Source organism: Anastrepha ludens, chromosome 3 (genome assembly GCF_028408465.1).
Source record: "Anastrepha ludens isolate Willacy chromosome 3, idAnaLude1.1, whole genome shotgun sequence".
Lineage (NCBI taxonomy): Eukaryota > Metazoa > Arthropoda > Insecta > Diptera > Tephritidae > Anastrepha > Anastrepha ludens.
In genome coordinates this window covers 109,420,749-109,440,148 of record NC_071499.1, presented here as the reverse complement: position 1 = coordinate 109,440,148, position 19,400 = coordinate 109,420,749, and the positions used below count along the sequence as shown (strand labels likewise).

Sequence of the window (19,400 nt, the reverse complement as noted above, 5' to 3'; positions counted from 1 at the left end):
TTAGAGTTTACTGTGTACATACTTATTGAAGATAACTTGGGTTATACCGAGTAAACGAAATTACTTATTCTAATATACAATACGGTACTTCAACTTTGCGTTTATATTTGAATTTAAATATACAAAAGTATATATTTTTTGTTCTTCGAGAATAATATTTCTTATTTTCCACTTATGTATGTATATACTTATGGTACATCTGAGCAAGCATTTTATATGTACTTTATAAATGAACGCTGCCTTTAACGAAATGACTTGGATACAAATTATGCCCACATATGTAAGTATACGAATGTCATCAAATAGAAAGGTGACTCTCCATTTTCAACTTTATTGGTGTATTAAATCTGAGAATTAGTTTGCTTTCAGGTTAGTGAGGATGTGTTTTATGAGCTTGAGAGCTTGAAATGATAATACAAAACAGAAATATTGTTGGAACGATTTTTTGTTTTTATTATAATATAATCTGATAGATAATTTCATGGCAGTTATTTTTTGAATATAATATCCGGCATATGTATGTTCGCCGCGGCTATAAATTACATGTTCCAAGTTGCGCCATCTTGTGAAATCAAATGTTGTCGATGTTTAGCTAATTAATTTTAGGAAACAGTGGAACAGGCGATAGTGGTCGCCATTCACCGTAACGGCAGTTCCTTCCTCTTTTCGAAAGAAATAAGGACCGATAATACCGCCAATGCTCTATGAACTTCGCAAACAGATTTATTTTTTTTGTTTTTCAAAGTAAATTCCCACAATTTGGAAGCGTTGTTCTGGCGGCAAGCAATTCATGATTACTTTGCTGAGCGGCAATGCCAACACAGTTTGCCATTCACAGCTGATGGTTATTATTGAAAAAGTGCAAAATCGTTCCATAGCTACGCCCCCTTTCCATATAATTGTGAAACAATGAAGAAAATATGCTTACATTTGATAAAAGCGATACCTCAATAAGGCTTATAGTTATTTCAAACTGATTAAAAATATAATTTCTAGAGAGAAGAAACAAACGGGGTTAGGTATAAATAATCGCTGAAGTAATAAATAATCCTTTACTAATTACTTTATTGAATAAACTTTTGAAGTTTCATTGTACAGCAATAAATTGCATACCGATTCCTATTGATTAGTGTTAACTTGATAACAATATTATTAAGGGCGAGTTTACATAGACCTCTTTTCGTAGATTTTTCGCAATTCGCAACTAGCTTGGCAAACACAGCAATAAAAACTCTGGTCCAGAGTTGAATTCAATACCAGCCTTGAGGAGAAGTATTAGGAGCAAAATTGCTGTATAGGATTGCTCCTGTGACGATAGAGGGAAGGTGATATAGTTTACTAGACAGGGCTAGTTTACTGGGGAGATAGTCCATGGGAATATGAAGCACTGGTCTCTTAGCTTGGCTCACACATTCATTAGTAATTTTCCCATATTGCTTTGAAAGCGAAAATACTTTCTGACTTGTTCTCCGATTCTTTTTCGCCTATATTCCAAAACTTTCGACACTAAGAATCAATAATTTCTTTTGGCTGTATCAATTATTGAAATAATATATTATTAGAAATTTGTTTTTGTTTTTGGTTTTTCTGAATATTGTTGTTGCCTTTTGACATTTTCACCCTTTGGGTTCTGAAATTAGAGTTGAGGTGCTTTCTTCACATTCCCTTTTATTTTTTGAGTAGTAATTTAACTTTCTCTTATTGAAAAAATTTCACCCATAAATTTTTCTCAGCCTCTTTTAAATTATAAGTATACAGTTATATTTGATTTTTGAATGCTGCTCATCTCAGTAGCTTGTAATTATTTTTAGATTAAGAAAAAAATCCATGTAAATGTTTTCGTAATAATTGCTCAAAATACAAATTAAAATATACAAATTAAGAAACAAAAAACGAAAAATGCAGGGACGAAAAATAAAAGTTATCTCGAATTTACAAGCTGAAATGTCGCCGTTTAATGAAAAGAACAGTCTAATTTTATGACAGTTATTATAAGTAGACGAGAAATATGTTTTTAGTTGCCGATAAGAGTTATTTCCCAACGTAATTTGTTTCCTCAGCAATCCGTCTAAGGGTTAGTTTTTCGGCGCTACTTCAACTATGTTTTCGAGTTAAACTAAGTTTAAATGCGTAATTTCTCAGGCTTAAACTCAGTTAAATGAATTCACCACAGTTAAACTGGCACTGAAAACTCGGCTCTTAGTCAAACATAGAGAAATTATGGATGTAAAATGTAAGTAGTATTATGTCTTTAACTTAGTAAAATAAAATAATTGCTAAACATTTAGAGTCATTCGAAGGCTAGAGTGAGATATTAAAAAAATATTTTATATAAATATATTGTTTCTGTGGAAAACAACAACACTCCCAACTTACCCCTAACTGTAAACCACGCCATGTAAACGTAGAAGTCATTAGATGTCATATAATGCAATAAAAAAGCAAGTAAATTAAAAAAAAAAAACAATTAATGACTTCGAAAACTGAGATAATTATATCATTCAGAATTTGAAATTCATTCATTCATTCGTTCATTTTCATTTTATAGTTTGAAAAGGGAAAATCTTGTCTAAAGAATTCATTATTCTCTGCGGAGATAGCAGTTCCACCTTCTTACTTATAAAATATGTGAACCCTCTAGTGTAAACGAATCATTCAAATAAATAATCAATCAGTAAATTGAAGAAATAATATATAAGAAAAGATAAATTCGAAAACTAAAAGATATGCTAACATTTATATTACGAGTTCTCGTTTTGCAGACTATACAGCAACCAGTGTCAACGTAGCATTAGCCTCATTCATTTCAATAAAACTAATAAATGACGGTAAAATAATACAAAATATATAAGAAAAAATGTATACTTAGTTTTCCAATTTACTCTTTTGTATATAGAACACGTTTGTGTTAACGTAGCATTACGTTAAATAAAATTCAATAAAAGTGTTAAATTAACAGTTAACTTTAAATCGATTTAACTCATGAATAAAAAAATGTTTACATTAATAATATTTAAATATTTTAATTACAAAAATAGATAATTTTAATTTAAAGAAGTAACTTTAAAAAAAACGAAAATAGGTAAGAGAAGATAAATTCGAAAACTAAGTGAGATAGTAAATCTTGTATTTAGAATTTTAATTTTTTAGGCTGTACACCACTCAATGTAAACGTAGCATTAAAGGCCTTAAACTATATAAAACTAACAAATGACGACAAGATAAAACGGAATATATAAGATAAAATAAATACTTAGTTCTTCAATTTGATCTTTTGTCTATAGAACACGTCTGTGTGAACATAGCATTATGCTCTATAAATTTCAGTAAAAGTGTTAAATTAACAGTTAACTAAAAAATCATTTAACTCATGAATAATAAAAATACCCACATTGATAATAGTAAAAATTTTTACGAAAATAAAAATGTTTAACTAAAAAAATAAGTTAAGAAAAAAAAGAAATGATAAACTCGAAAATTAAGTGAGATATTAAAATTTCTTACTTATAAAACATGTTTAGACTGCACCACACCCAGTGTAAACGTAGCATTAAAGTCATCAAATAAGTTAAAAAAATATAAGAAAAAGTAACAACTTAGTTCTCCAATTTGTTCTTTATGTTCTAATGCTATATGCTCTACAAAATTCAATAAAACTGTTAAACTAACAGTTAATTAAAAACCATTTAACTCACGAACAGAAAAAACTCCACATTAATAAAATTTAAATATTTTACGAAAATAAATAATTTTTTTTAATTAAAAAAATATATATAAATAAATAAAAATGAAAAAAGTTTTGTTTATATTAGCTTGACAGAAGTATATTTTTCGTAGATTTTCTTTATACAAATCTTATCTGAATATTTACACAAATTTATGTTAAAAAACAGCAATTAGGCTTTAAATCTAAAGTAAAATAATTGCGTTATCTCTCCTTTACATTGCAGCAACTGGTGCTATATATATATTTTTAATATTAGCTGTTACACAATAATTTTTTGTGCATAAAATTAGCTGCAGAATTTATTTTTATTATTTTTGGTTTCATTTATTTTTTCTTAAAATTAATTTATTTTGTTAAAATTAATTTTTTATGATTCTGATTTTTAGTTAAAATTAATTTTTTCTGTTAAAATTAACTTTTTTGTTAAAATTTTAGAAAACCAATTTAACTTTTTTCTCAAAGTTATATTTTTTCAATTTCATTTTTCTTCTTACACACATTCACGTTTTGCTTGCAATTGATTAGATAAAATATAATTTTTTGTTCACATCGCCTGCCTTGAGGTGTTTTAATTCTTCGTAAAACGCCTTTTAAAACGTCTTTTATAATGATATTTTTATTTATGTTTCGTTTTCTGAAGGTTTCTGATTTGTAAACGCAATTGGAAGTGTTCGTTAATTGTACAAAATTAATTCGAATTAATACATTAAAGTTTCGTTAGTCAGTAGTCTTACTTAATACAAACGTACATACATACACATGGTAAACTTATTTCACTTTTCTTAAAATATTACTAATTATGTATGTACGTATGAAGACATGTTTACTTCGCTTACAAACTAACTTATCGCAATACTGTTTAGTATACTCGCAAATATATAAATACAACTTTTGTTTTTTATTACTCATGTCTGTATGTAAGTATGTATTTCTATGCTTAACATTAAGTATGGGTTAGTGAGCAATGGTGCATTATGATTCAAATTTAATTAAAACTAATTAAATTTAATCCGCTGCTTAAAGAAATATCAGATTGGTTGCTTGCTTTCCTCGTACTTATGTACCGAAAAATTAAAAAAAAAAAAATACATAACACCTTAACGGTTAAAGTGTTTGCATTTAGTTGTCTGCAGCAGATGAGCTTTTCAGCGCTCGATTCGAATTTTAAATTGCATATTTTCACACTTTTCATAGGCCATTTCCGCTTCACATTTCCCCAAGCCAAACAGTGAATTAATAAGTGGCCGTAGGCCATGCGATTTTAGCGTCGATGCGCTTGTAAGCCAAAATGCAATGCTTGCCTTTTGCTGCAAATCTCACATCTTGCGGGCATTCGACATCATTCAATAGCGTTTCCTCGCCATCGACGAGCTTGAACAACGCATAGTCTTGTGGATTGGTGATGCGCGCCTTGTGCGCAATAATTCGGCATACCTCGCGTGTGGTAGTGTGAGGCCGTACGGGCAGCGTGCGTGTTTGCAGCGAGCCATTGCACTCGTCGGGTATGATAACGCGCAACACCGAAGAGCAGGCCGGCAGCGAAGAGGAGCGCCACTGCAATGAAAAAAGACACACACAGATAAATAGAGTTAGTCGATGTGTTTTAATGTTTAATAAAATTTTTGTTATCATAATATAATTGCGCTCTCTTTCTTCCTCCAACACTTACGTCTAACGAGCCAGTTCCATTCTCATTCTCCGAAGCCATAAAGCTCTTGAGCACGTGCACTGCACTGCAGAGCGCTGTCAAGTAGTAGCCCGCCTCGCCACTCAGCAACGTCGGTTGCAGTAGTCCCCACATGAATTCAGCCTCTATTTCGGCACCCACAAAGCCACATTTGGCCACGACATAAACCAGCACGGGCAGAAAGTCATCAGCGCCTAGCTGTTGGCCGCGCGGGCAACCGGTCGCTTCGAAAATGGTCGATATGACACAGAGAAAAAAATCTAATTTATCGAGCGGCAACTCGGCCTCCTGTAAGCGTTGCAACAATGACGAAATCATCTGCAAAGCTGTCGTTGATGGCGGTGTAACTGTTGGGCGTATACCAAAATCGGCAGCATTGCGTCCGCAAGCATATTTAACATTCTGCGCCAACAGCTGTATATCTTCCGAGCGTTTGTAGTAGTCCACGAACATGCTGTAGAGATGTTCGCGCAGTGGCAGCACAACCAATTGATGCATCACAGTCTCGAGTATAGCGTCCAAATTGAGAAATTCGTCCGCTTTGAGACGTGAACGCGCCGCTTCGACTTCCTGATGGAATTTACCCTCACCATGTTTTACCAGATAATTCTTCATGCCATTCATAAATTGGCGCATATTGCGCATAACAACTTGTGGGGCTGCCTCGCGCGATTCTTTGGTGCAGGAGATGAAATTTTCGATGTTGCGTGCAAAGGTTGAACTCGGGTCTTCGGCAAGTTGGAGTGTGCAAGCGCGCACTAGGTCACCGGGACCGCCGTTGTGCGCGTTCAGCTTGTTGCGTGGATGACCTGTGGATGAGAAGAGGCGAAAAACTGTACTTAGATGCTGCAGGGGCAAAGAGAGGTTTGACAATAGGCAATGCAGTAGTAAAGGATGATAAGTTTTTGCAGTACCAAGAGAACTTTTTTAAAGATATTTTTGATATGTTTACAGTGAATATGCATAGAGCGGATTTGGTTAATTTTCAGGTGTTCAGCTGTTATGTTATTTATTTATGATGTTATTTTAATGGATTTAAAATTCGAGTATGAAAAACCTTCAACACCGATATCAACAATTAGCTCATAATCTACGATTTAGATTCGAAGATGTTGGGCTAAAATCGTATACAAGCTCGCGCAGTTTTTTTAAATCATCTACAAGGTGAAATCCAAAATAAACAAGACTGGCGTTATAAAAATGTTTTTGATGGCGCCATCTTTTTAATGAGTTAGAGCGTTGGAAGTTACATCTCTAGCTGACTTCCAGTGATTCAAAATCGATAAAACGTTTACCGAAACATTTGCATTGATGAAAAAAGTTTATGGCCAGTAATCACCAAAATTGTTCGTAAATTTGTTGAAAATAAACCGAAATCATCGTTGAAATTCATGGAATCGGAGTTAAATATCTCCAAAACATCGATTTATTGCACTTTAACTGATCGTTTGGGTTTACGAAAGGTCTGTGCACGTTTGAGGACCAAAAATTGCTCAGAATTCAACATTTGAAGGAACTCATTAAAGAGGCGAGAAAAGACGAGAGTTTCCTTTACATTGCAACTGAAGATCAAACGTGGTGTTTCCAATATGAACCAGAAACTAAGCGTCAAAGTGCTGAATGGAAGGCCCCAGACGAGCCACCAACCCAAAAAATCGCGTTTGGAGAAGTCAAAAAACAAGTCGATGCTCATTTGTTTTTACGATTCCAAGGGAATTATCCACAAGGAGTTCAAAGGCAGGCCAAACCGTCAATGCAATTTTCTATCTTGACGCTTTGAACTGAATACCACGAAGGAGGAAGCTGGCGCTTATTGCATGATAATGCACCATCTCATCGATCCACTCTTGTGACTGATTTTTTTACTATAATTCGCATTTTAACCAACAATCACTCACCGTATTCGCCTGATATGGCTCCCTGTGACTACTACCTATTCGGAAAATTGCATTTGACCATGAAAGGAAAACGTTTTGCGTTCGTAGAGGTCATCCAAAAGGTTTGTACATCCTGAAGGAGATTCCGGTCAATGATCTGAAACACTCTTTCGAAAAGCTTTTAGATCGAGCAAAACAGTGTATTGAGACCAGAGGGGACTATTTTGAGTAAATAAAGTCGAAGTTATCAGAACAAAGCTCCTGTCGTTTCTATTTTAGCTCAGTCTTTTTTAATTTGGGCTTCACCTTGTATAATTGTTAAGAGCCGTGTTTTGAATAAAACTACTGAAATCTGAAAGAATCTGAATTTTTTTATATTTTATTTTAAACAACAACTTACGCGTCTTTTGAAATACCGTTTATAAATTTAAATTGCTCGTTTGCTGCAAGAGTGCCGTAATTCAAAATAAAAGCTTTTTAGGTAAGTATACGGAAATTACTACCAGTTCTTCTTTTATGCTGTGTACAAAATTTATGATGATCATTAGATGAAAGCAAGCCGTTGCTTTTATTTAGGAAGGTATACCAAACTGAAGACTTTGAAGCCGTTTTTCCTGAATTTTTGAATTTTTAGAGTTATGAAGTTCTTCGAGCAAATGTGCGATATAATTAAATTTGTACACAGTGAGTGTTACTAAAAATCGTACAACTATTTTTTTCACATATTTTTTTTTAATTTTTATTATTTATTTATATTATTTTATATATATTATTTATGTATTATTATGTATTATATATTATTTATGTATTATTATGTATTATATATTATTTATATTTTATGTCTTATTTATTTATCTATATATTTTGGTTTTATGGTTAATTAAATAAAAAAAGTTAATATTTAAACAAAAACAGCAGATCTTCAAAAATTGTAATCAGATTTTTTGTAATTTTTTCAGGTACGTAGTTTTGTAGCCCATTCAATTCTAGTGAAGTAGACTAAATTTTAAATAGCTTCTGCAAGCCAATTAGAAGTTATCATGTTTTTCGCAGACAGTCTTGCAATTTTTCTCCAAACAACCGGAATTTACCTGAGCGAGAGAATTTTCTTTACGGAGAAAATACGCAGCGAAAAATTCCTAACTTCGCAATTAATATTAGTAGTCGCTGCAAAATTTCAGCACAGTACACTGAAATTTAATGAGCCTCAAAACTGCGTATAAAAAAATTATTTAATTTTTTTTTAATTTTAGCTACTGTCGTATAGGATGTGCCATCTAAAACTGAGTCAATGCAGGAACAGTTACAAGCAACTGGACTTAAAATCAACATAGGAAAGACAAAAGCGTTTAACCTGAATTGCCTCCCATCAGATTCTTCAAAAGTGCGTGTGCAGATCTTTGAAAGCGTGGATAATTTCTGTTATTTAGGATGTATAAACGCCGCAGTTGGAAGAAATGAGTCTGACGTTGAGAGCAGAATTACCAAAGCCAAAGCGGCATTTGGCACTCTTGCACCACTTTTGCAAAATAATAACATAACTACGCACATGGCTGTACAACGTGGAAGGTCACCGCAACGATCACAAGGCGTCTCCAAGCGTTCATCTACCGCTGCTTGCGAATTTTCTGGCCTGGAACTATATCGAACACCGATTTACGGAGGAAGGCCAATCAATTCGATGTGGCGACTGAGATCCGCAGGAGAAAATGGCAATGGATTGGTCACACCCTGAGTAAGAGTGACGACAACATCGCCAAACAGGCGCTGCGATGGAACCCCTTCCAACAGACAGGACGAAGTGCAGGCAGACCACGAACCACCTGGCGCCGCTTAACGGAGGCGAAAATTAGGTCCGTAAATAAGACCTGGAACGAACTGAGAGCTCTTGCACAAAACCGTGTTCGATGGCGAAGAGGAGTTGCTGACGTCCTATGCTCCAACTAGGAGTTCGAGGACCTTATATATATTATAATAAATTAACGAAAAGAAAAACAAAACTTGGAAAAATATTTCGAGAAAATATGTATGCATATGTATTTGGCGTCTAAATTTATTAATAGATAGGTATTTCGACGACTTTTCCTTAAATTTTTGGTATGCGCTGTGATATTTTATTTATTGTGAAGCAAATTTTCTTTCTACTTTAAACTCCACAGCTAGATTTTATGAGAAGCTTTTCATGGCTGATGTGTATTTGGAAGTTTGTCATTGTAGGTCAAATACAATTATAAAAGAGTTTTCCACCAACTCTCGCAACACTTCTACACTGAACCTCGTACCCGTGACCAAATCAATTGTAGCCACGATCCAAGCCGTTTGGCTACGATGCCCCAATATAATAACAATAAATGAAATATTAAAAAAAAAACCGTGCACAAATACAACACGCAGAATATGTTCTAGTGAAATGAAAGCTAGAATTGTTTATGCTTTCTTAAGCTACAATTAGTAGAGACGTAATCTTAACGCCATACGATTAGCATTTGTCGATTAGTCATGCCGTAATCGTAAACAGCTGATATTGAAGTAGAATTAATGGCAACATTTGCATTTTGTCATAAACTATCGCCTTTTTCATTTCTACTAATTCCACTTTTCCACTCATTGCATTAATTTTTCGTCGTTCATTTCTAATACTCAAATTCTCAATCGCAATTATCGAAACATATGTAAAGTATTTCACAGCTGTTTAGGGTTACGGGGAAAAATTCGATACGCAATACGGTTACGGTTCTGGCGTTATGCTGCGGCACCTATAACCGTTTACAATGATGCCCATATGTTTGATCAGAACAGCTAATTGCTATGGTTACGGTTATGGCTGCGGCACGCCACCACTAATTGCAGCTTTACTCGAATGGAAAGATGCTGCATTTCAGCAAACAAAACTTGATAACTTCGACAGCTTCTATGCCGTGCAATAATTATTCTTGAAGTAGAAATATTTGCTTTCATATTTATTGCTAACATTTACTTTTAAAAAGTATTTTGTGCTCCTTACACCATCTACGCAAGTTTTTTGATTTCTACTGAAGTAAAAATATACGCATTTACATGTACGTCCTTTCCACTTACCACATATTAAATTCCACAGCCAGGACAGCAGGCGCTTGAGCATTTTAAAACAACCACTTCGTTTTTTTTTCTCATTGTATCGATCATCGATCGCATGACACAGTTTTCGATAGCGCTTGTAAAGACGTTTATTTTGTGCTATCGTAAAACCATATCCCTTTACTTCGGCTACATGATTTATATTCAACAATATGTTTCCATAATCGTCGAGACGAAAAAACTTTTTAATATCGTAATGATCACAGTTGTTCCAGCTTGACGGGTGACAACGATCGCCCGTGCGTGCAATGAGATCAGCTTCCGAGGAACGTAGTGAACTGTCCCGATCGGGACATTTGCCAATGGCGCCCATTATGGAGCTTGCCAAGGCTTCAGTCTTGAGTTGATTGCGATCAATGGCACAGTCTTTGATTACTTGATTATTGCAGACGTTCATGATGCCCGCCTCCTCATCGATGTCCGAGAGCGCCAAATGTAGTGATGTTATACTCGAAGCGATTGTACTCTTCGAGGTCATATGACTACCTTGAACATCCATTGTTCTTCGTTTACATTTCATATATTGTGGCTCGTTTGCTGCATACTCTTCTTCATGTATTGGCAAACCAAGTTGAATCCTTTCTGTGAAAAGAATTTCACAGAAGCGACGTTTCTCACGTTTCTTTTTGGGTTTTTCACTGTTCGTGTTGGTACACTCGTTAAACGTTGAGCTCATGGGCTCAACATGTTCCGCTATCACAATTTGTTCACTCACCAAACTATCTTGTGTTCTATTTAACAATTCATCTTCAAAATCGGCAGAGAAGTAGTTATCTAAATGTGCAGGATTTTGAACGATTTCGTATTCATCCATGAGCTCCAGAAACTCTCCTTCCTCCTTGTAACAGCGCACAACTTCGGGATCTTCAAAGAATTCATCCGGATCCACAACTTCAATACGTTTATTCTCCAACGAGCTCAGTGTCTTGCTTCTATCAAATTCTGGCGCAGATCTATCTGTATGTTCTGCCGTTTTCTTGATGCGCTTATGTCGTTCTTCACTTTGATTTCCCCTATGTGGGTTCGCGTGATTTTCGGATAACAACTTTTTGAACCAACTCATGATGAATATTATAGCGATTCTTTCCAGCCAAAACAAATTGTCGAAAACGGAAGTTTCTCATCGACACACAAGAACGAGAGGCGCGAGTGCGAACCCAAGCAAATTTTAATGAATAACAACCCCGCTACCGAAAAGCTGGTTTACTCAAAGCTGCGTATTATGAATTAACGAACTAGTAAATATTTACATTTGTTAAATGTTCAAGAACAGCTGCGTAACTTTATATGTAATATCGTAAAGCGAAAGCCTTTGTTGTTTTGTATGTAAGCCAACAACGCTTAAACACGTCGATCATGACGTCACATGTCGACTAAGCATTTCTTATATTTTTTCACTGCTCACACGACGAACTCGAAACTATAACTGTTGCATGCCACATTACCAGACAATGATTTTATAATTAACATTCTTGCCGTGGATAGGCGAAGACGTGTTTATCAAGCGATGGCGTTCGTGTTTAGTCACGACACTTGAGCTCAATGGGCGCTGTTAGCACTCAGAGAGAGGTATAGTGGCCAGTGGAGAGAGCAAACGCACGCTGCGTAGCTGGAGATCTCTTATCTGCTGCTCAATTCAAGCCGTTATCAAAGAAAACAGAGCGAATTTCTACTTCATGACACGAATCTACACGACAATCATCCAAAGGTGTGTATGCATTGAGTGGTTTAGCTGATTTGAGCATACCTGTGAGCTTCTTCACCAATGCATGTTGAAAAAATTTCAGAAGGTGTGGCCGAGATCAGACCGTTAACCTCTCAGCGAATTTGAAAGAATCAGCTGAGATTGGCTGACGTTACCGGAGTCATGACAGCGGCTTGTTTATGAACAAAATGTGATTGTGTTGGTGGTAATGAAAAAAATCAACACAGTCTTCGTTCATATTGCTTCGTTGCCATCTGAATGACGACACGAACAAACTTTAATATTTCTGAAAGAGGAGGCCTCTAAAGCCAACTTTGCCGAATAGAGCAGTAACCCAAAAGGTTGAATTTTTTGTTCACACGGGGTTAAAGTTTTAACATTTTTTGCGAAAGCGCCATTCATTTATCGAAAATTATCATTTATAAAATGGCCTAAAGTAAAATTTCCGCCCTCAGACTTCTACAGTAGAATATAACGAGACGATTAGTAGATTTGAACTCTGCCCTCCGCCTTCTACAGTAGAATTCAACGTGTGATTTTTTTGCAGTAGATTTTAACTTCCTACGGCGCATTTTTGCCCCGTCCTTAAAGCAGCTATACTTATACAGCGGTTAAAAAAGCAACTGAGAGAGTTAAAATGTGCCACTAAAATTTCAAGCAGACAATTTTACGGGTGGTCGCCGAAGATGAAAAACTCGTGCGGCTTAGGACAAGTGCATAAGAAAGCTAAGTTCCAGCCAATGTTTACACATTTGGCATAGGTACATTGCGAGCACTTGCACTTATGCGCATTAGGGCGGTTCGATTTGTATGGAATACAATTTTTAGACCCTCTGTACCGTACTGCATTTAAATCTTTCCTGGATTATATTGATTTCCTGGTGAAACCTCTCGTGATGTTCATTTGATGCGCTGCCGAGGTTATCACGAAAAAAATTAAGGTGAGATCGCAAAAAATGCACCTTTTCTCCCTTTAATGCCCTTAAGAATCCCAATATGACCAAAAAGAGAAACACAATCAAAAACTTAAAAATGCTCTATTCTATAAACTTTCGCAGCGGCAGCAACATGAGTTCTTAGCTCACAAGCAAGAAACTATGTAGGTGCTTTCCCGGCTGGCATGATATACCTATCTATGTATGTACACACACATATACATATGTAGGTAATTAAAATATGGTGCGGACTAACAAGCACATACTTTATTTAGAGTGTAGCGAATTATCCGAATCTTCGCTGGCACTACTATATTACATCTTAAAAACAGTGTTTTTAAAATGGAATTTTGTATGATTTCGTAGAGCACTATTAGCTTTGAAATTAACAAGTCTCGAATGCGAAACTGAACGCAGTTCTATATGTTTTCTCCAGACATGCCAATTAACTAAGATTTATCCAACTTTGAAAATCTTAATCTATAATTCGTACCAGCCTTCAGCTGACTTGCATGTAGAAGATATCGGACATTTGTCGGCACAAGTTCTTGAAGTTAAAATGTATGTAAATACTTGTGTATGTATAGTATTTATTAGGGATGTTCTTATATTTCCAATATGGAAGCAAATGCTGTAAATTTGGTTTGTCTTTTGTAATTTTCGTTTTCATTTCGTTTGTATAGATCGGGATTTATTTATTTAGTTTTTTTTTTCATATGGTCCTCCTTTGGCAGAAGCATGCACGTGCAAAGTTTCCAATTTTGAGTTAATGGGACGACTTGATTAGCCTTTATATGTTTTATGTAAGACGAAAACCCGGCGAACCATGCGTACAAGGAAACCACAAATAATTTTTGATAACAGAAACCAAGCCTTCTAACTTTACGAGAGCAATAAACTTTCAAACTTCAAACTTAGGGTTTCGCGGGCATTGGACAGTAAGGCATGTTGAAACCGAAGATCATGCGATGTTTTCCAGGTCTTTCAGACCATATTCAACCAACTTAAGAACAAGAAATCACATACCGGTCACCTTTGACGTTGCCAGCTCAATACGTTTTTTTGGGGTTCATGGGAAGACGATCGGTCACAACCCACAGTGCTACGCCAAATACGAAACATTTGCTTTAAAACTGTTCAAAATATTTACAAAGTCACTGAGCCTAATTACTCAACGGAATTTGATGGACAAAATGCTGGGCGAATTTTTTTAATATGAAGACTGATTTTTTAAATACATATGTACCTAAGTTTCTACAATTTATAAAGGCTGCTCGGGTCTGAACTGTATGAAATATCACGTAATACTGAATAAAAGTCAATATAACTTGTCAAATTAATTTGCATGAAAAGTTTTCGTACTTGATAGCAATTAAAAAAAAAAATTATTAAAAAAATTTAGATTAGAATTTGTGGTAAAAATAACAAGAGTGGCGTAACATATGTCTGTGTTTAAACTTTTGTATTTTGTAATTATAAATTGTTGAATTTTTTTGCTGTTTTTTAAGCCCCAAAGAACATATTTTGGTTAAAGTTGAAAATGATATGTGTAAACAATTTTTTTTCTTTCTATAAAAAATAAAAATAAACGTTTTGGCTGTTTTTTAAGCCCAGATGAATAATCAAAAGCTATGAAAATCATATTTTTATTAAAATTGGAAACAATATGAGTAAACAATTTTTTGTTTTTGTTTTTCTATAAAAATAAATTTTCGAAATTTTTTGGTGTTTTTTAAGTCCACAGGAATAATCAAAAGCTATGAAAAACATATTTTTATTAAAGTTAGAAATGATATGAGTAGACAATTTTTTCCTTTTTTTAATTTTTGATTTTCTAATATATAAAAAATAATTTTTGAATCTTCGGTTTTATGTTTCGGTCAACGCGGTCACGCAGGCTATTGAAACCTTTTTACAAGATACTAATGGCACGCATTAAACTGATTTTCAGTTGATATTTGGCTATTTTAATGGCAAAAGGCACAAAATACCACTAGGTCAAAGTGGAAACCTCAAATCAATCTATGTTTATCTATGTAGAAAATTTAAACACATAAAGTATTAACAATAATAAATGACCTTGTGGATTAGCTGAATAATAAAAAAACTTTCAGCTCGATGAACCTTCATAAAACGCTTTTGGATTTTCATTTTGGGACACTATTTTTTTAATTACAAAAACTAAAATATTAAGTGTTAGAACACCCCTAGTGTTTCAGAGTATGTACGTACATACATATGTTAGGAAGTTCATTGTAAAAGTTTGCGAAGTCATCATTATTTTCATACATTTTGTTTGGCGGCGAATCTTATAAAACCGACACATATGAACATAATCACTTAGATAAAACACTCACACAGTCAAACATGCATACATTTATATGCAATTTAAGTGGGTTAAAAGGAAATGAGTAGCAATGACTTGGAGCTTAAGCCAAGTGTCGCTCATTGTATGAGTCAAGCACTGCTCACTCATACTAACATACATACATCCATACAAAAATATGTATATGTATGTATGTCCATATGCAATTCACTTATCTAAGCTAGCAGATGCATTCCTTTTATTTGCAATAATATGCACGAATGCGCTCAGAACTAATTATAGTTAGTTCCATATGTAAATATGTATGTATGTAAATATGTACGTATGCAGATGTAGTATGCTTTAGCGTACCGTAGTACATTATTTGTCGTGAGTATTTAGAACGAGGCTAGGAAATGCATATGTATTTATGATAAAAATATATTTAAAGGTAATTTTGAAAGTATTTTAAAACGGATATAGCGAAAACCTAAAGCGACGGAAGTTCTGAAAAATATTTTTGAAATTGAAAGCGTGGCACATTTTAACTCAAGATTCCCACCGTAATCTTTTTTCTTCTTGCTTCTGCACGCTGCATATTTGCAATATTCGTAGTAGCGGTAAACCTGTGTTAGACCTAGCAAGAGAAGTAGGGAATAGTTCTTTTCAGTTATGTATGGCTTTTGACACGCCGGTGATTGATTTCGTCCCAGTAAAGAGAAACACTTTTATGCACCAATGAAATGAGGGGTATATATAAGTATACGTATAAATTTGTTCACTTATGGGATGTGTGCGCCTATGAGAAAAGTGTTAGAAAAGTTAATAATCTGGTTTGGGAGGGTTCTCCGCTCAAGCGAAAAAAAGTTTTAAGGGCTGGTGATATGTACTGAAAAAAGTGTCCGCTTATAGGAGATGTCCGCTTAAGGGAGGTGCCCATTATGATAGAGTACACTGTATTTATATAATTGGCGCCTACACCCTTTATTGGGTGATTGGATGAGCCCCTTCTCCCATTGGTATCGTGCGTCTCGTTATTGTTCCATAAATGACGGAACCCTCAGTCTTAAGCTGGCTCCGAAAGACAGTTATTTTTAAAGTGGAGCTTTTTCAATGGCAAAAATACACTCGGAGGTTTGTCCTTGCCTGCCGAGGTGCGACCGCTATTGGAAAAACCTTTTTATATTATTTGATGTTCTTGCCTGAACCAAAATTGAACGTTTATGTAATATTGGTTAGAGAACAAAGAAATCAAATACTACTGAAAAACAATCCCTTATTGCTTAACAAATTTTTTTTCCTTGTTCACTTTTCCATCATACACGGTTCTGTGCTGTTGTTTTTGCACCGTCCATGAGATGTCGGCATCTGCTAGTTTGCGCAACATCGACCTTCTCCAAGTGGCTTTTAGTCGATCGCGAGCTCTGCTCCCTTGAGGGTTTCAGTCCAGTGCTATTCTCGTGATGCTATCTGGTGGTTTTCTCAATGTGTGACCTATCCATAGCCACTCTCTGCATTTGATTTGCCTAAGGATGGGTTCCTCGTTCGTTAATCTTCACAGTGCGTCGTTACTGACGGTGTTTGACCAGAATATTCCGCAGATGATGCGAAGGCATTTGTTGATGAAGGATTGCAGCCTCAGTGTGATGGTGTTCGAGACCAGCCCTGTTTCACTTCCGTACAACAATATGGTCTTCACGCATGAGCCGAATATTCGTAGTTTAGTGCGCCTGAAGATTTGCGAACTCCTCCATACTGTCTGCATTCGCCCGAATGCCGTCATTGCTTTGTTTAGCCTGCAGTTGACATCTTTATCTGCCCCACCATATTGATGATGATGCAGCTGAGGTAGCAGAAGCTTTCAACGAATTCCACCGGGCATCCGTCAACCAATATCTGCCTTGCGTTATTGTGGTTAACTCTCATAGCCTTGGTCTTGGCGATGTTGACCTCCAGTCCGACAGTGCGTGCCAGCGCGACTAGTTTGTCCGCCTTCGCTTGCATGTCAGAGAGTTTGTGAGAGAGGAGGCAGATGTCATCGGCGAAGTCCAGGTCCTCAAGATGTCTGGTGAAACTCCATACGATGCCTATTTTGTGCAGGGTCAGTTGGCTCATGACGTATCCAAGGACGATGGCGAAAAAAGAGGCGACAGGGGACAACCTTGCCATACACATGCGTTGGTAGTGAATGAATCGCTGATATTGCCTTTGTAATGTTCGTCAGTTTCGGAGTTCTCGTAGAGGGCTTTGATGACGCGGATTATATTGGCGGGAACTGCCTTTCTACTTAGTGCCAGCCATATTGCGTCTTGTTTGATAGTGTCGAACGCCTTCTTAAAGTCTACGAACTTGCTTAAACTTAACAGATTGCAATTTAAAAATTGAAAAAAAAGCAATGCATTCGTTGTATGGAGAAAATGCGCAATACCGTTAGGGAAAGAAATTAACAAAATCTACCAGATTTTTTTTTTCACTTCAAGCTTGCGCTTTATCATACTAAAATTTTCTGAGCTATAAAACTGTGTAGCCAAACTTTTTCTTTTAATTCTGATAAAAAAGTTTGAAATTTTTATGAAATGTTATATTAATAAATTTTATACAAAGTGTGAAACTTTCCTTTATATGATATTTGTTCTAGAATGAAGTATGTTTTTAAAAGATTAACAAAAATTTAGAAAAAAAATTGAAAGAAAAGCGGGCAAAACTAGTTTCTATTTTATTTTATATTTAGGCGGCTGTATTTTCTCCGCAAACACAATTTTTTCCGTTTTTTCCGTCTTTGACGATGTTTTTACGCACTATTTTATAGAGAAGTAATATTAGTCTTGAATTAAGACAAAAAGTACATTTAAACGAATGTTTATTTTCAACGCTCTAAACTTTTCATCATTACAAAATTTTTTCAACAATACAATGTTTGGCTATGCAACTCAAATCACTTCCCAGTATTCTTCAGGGTCGCTCTGTGCAATTAAGGCTATATCTATTCTGCTTACACATCTACCTGCATTTTTGCGAATAACTGTCCCATGCTAGAGTCCTCGCTGCATTGTAGTTGTTGCAGACGCTAAGCCATTCATATTTTCAATTCCGGCTACGCCTGCCTTCGACTATGAGCTGTGGCAAATTGCGCAGCAGCCACAGAGGTACCTGCATTTACCTGCGAAATTATTTAATGCTCTTCCCAGCTCTCTATTCGATCCCTGACTCTTTTATGTCCTATCCACTTCTGCTGAAATTTTTCTTCTAATTTTCCGCTAATTGATTCTCTTCCCAGCTCTCTGCTCTTTGCTCTATTCACTTCTTTAGGTTCCATTAAATTTTGCACCATTAGTGAAAAGTAAGTCCCTGTGCGAAAGTACAGTAGGTCGCATCAGACTAATTTTGCCTTGCAGCTGCCATATATGTAAAGTACATTAGTCGCTCTAATGGCCTATCTGCCAGACATATATCTGTGAATTTTGTATATAGCAAATTGTCTGTTGGACTGGAAAATGGCTGATGCAATAACAGCAACGCATTGAGTCAGCGTTTTTTAAAACGCAGTTTTCGAGATCCTTGCTTTGTTTGATATTTTACACAATTACTTAGAAAATATTTTCTTACATATATGTACATATATATGGTATATAATGCAAAAAGATTATTTTAAATATACAGATACTCTGCTAGAAAACAAAAACTGTTACTCCAGTTAATTGAGGTAAATGAGGTAATTTAAAATAGTCATTGTTGCTAAAAAGTGTTGCATACTCTTGGCTTTCAATGTTTAACCTTCATCCATGACAAATACATTTACATACATAACATTTATACATGTACGCCATATGGAAAGGGAAGAAAGGAAAAACTAAAAATAGTGTAAAAATAAAATCGTTATATGGGGCGAGACAGTTGTTAGAAAGAAGCACTTTATGTAGGTTAAACTGCACGCATCGCGCCGTGGCGGAAGAGTGCGTTAAAGAACAAAATTTAATCATGAAATTTTGAGTCTCCAAAGGTATGTTAAGTATAATTTTAGAAAAAAAAGTTCCATGCTTTTCGTTG

The 19,400-nt window shown here is 35.3% G+C and overlaps 1 protein-coding gene across 2 annotated transcripts in view; it reads right to left on the bottom strand.

The window, feature by feature from the left end:
* Positions 1-3,896: 3,896 nt before the first annotated feature.
* Positions 3,897-19,400, bottom strand: part of LOC128858746 (protein sprint) — a 217,658-nt gene continuing 202,154 nt past the window's right edge. Inside the window, exons 1-3 of one of the 2 annotated variants that reach the window (XM_054095237.1) lie at positions 10,370-11,862; positions 5,397-6,223; positions 3,897-5,281 (exon numbers count right to left, since the gene is read on the bottom strand). In XM_054095237.1, the coding sequence (XP_053951212.1) occupies positions 4,961-5,281; positions 5,397-6,223; positions 10,370-11,471 (2,250 nt within the window). In that variant the 5' untranslated portion in view covers positions 11,472-11,862 and the 3' untranslated portion in view covers positions 3,897-4,960. Of the gene's footprint in view, positions 5,282-5,396; positions 6,224-10,369; positions 11,863-19,400 lie in introns of those variants that run through there. The other variant, XM_054095236.1, reaches the window with a different exon arrangement.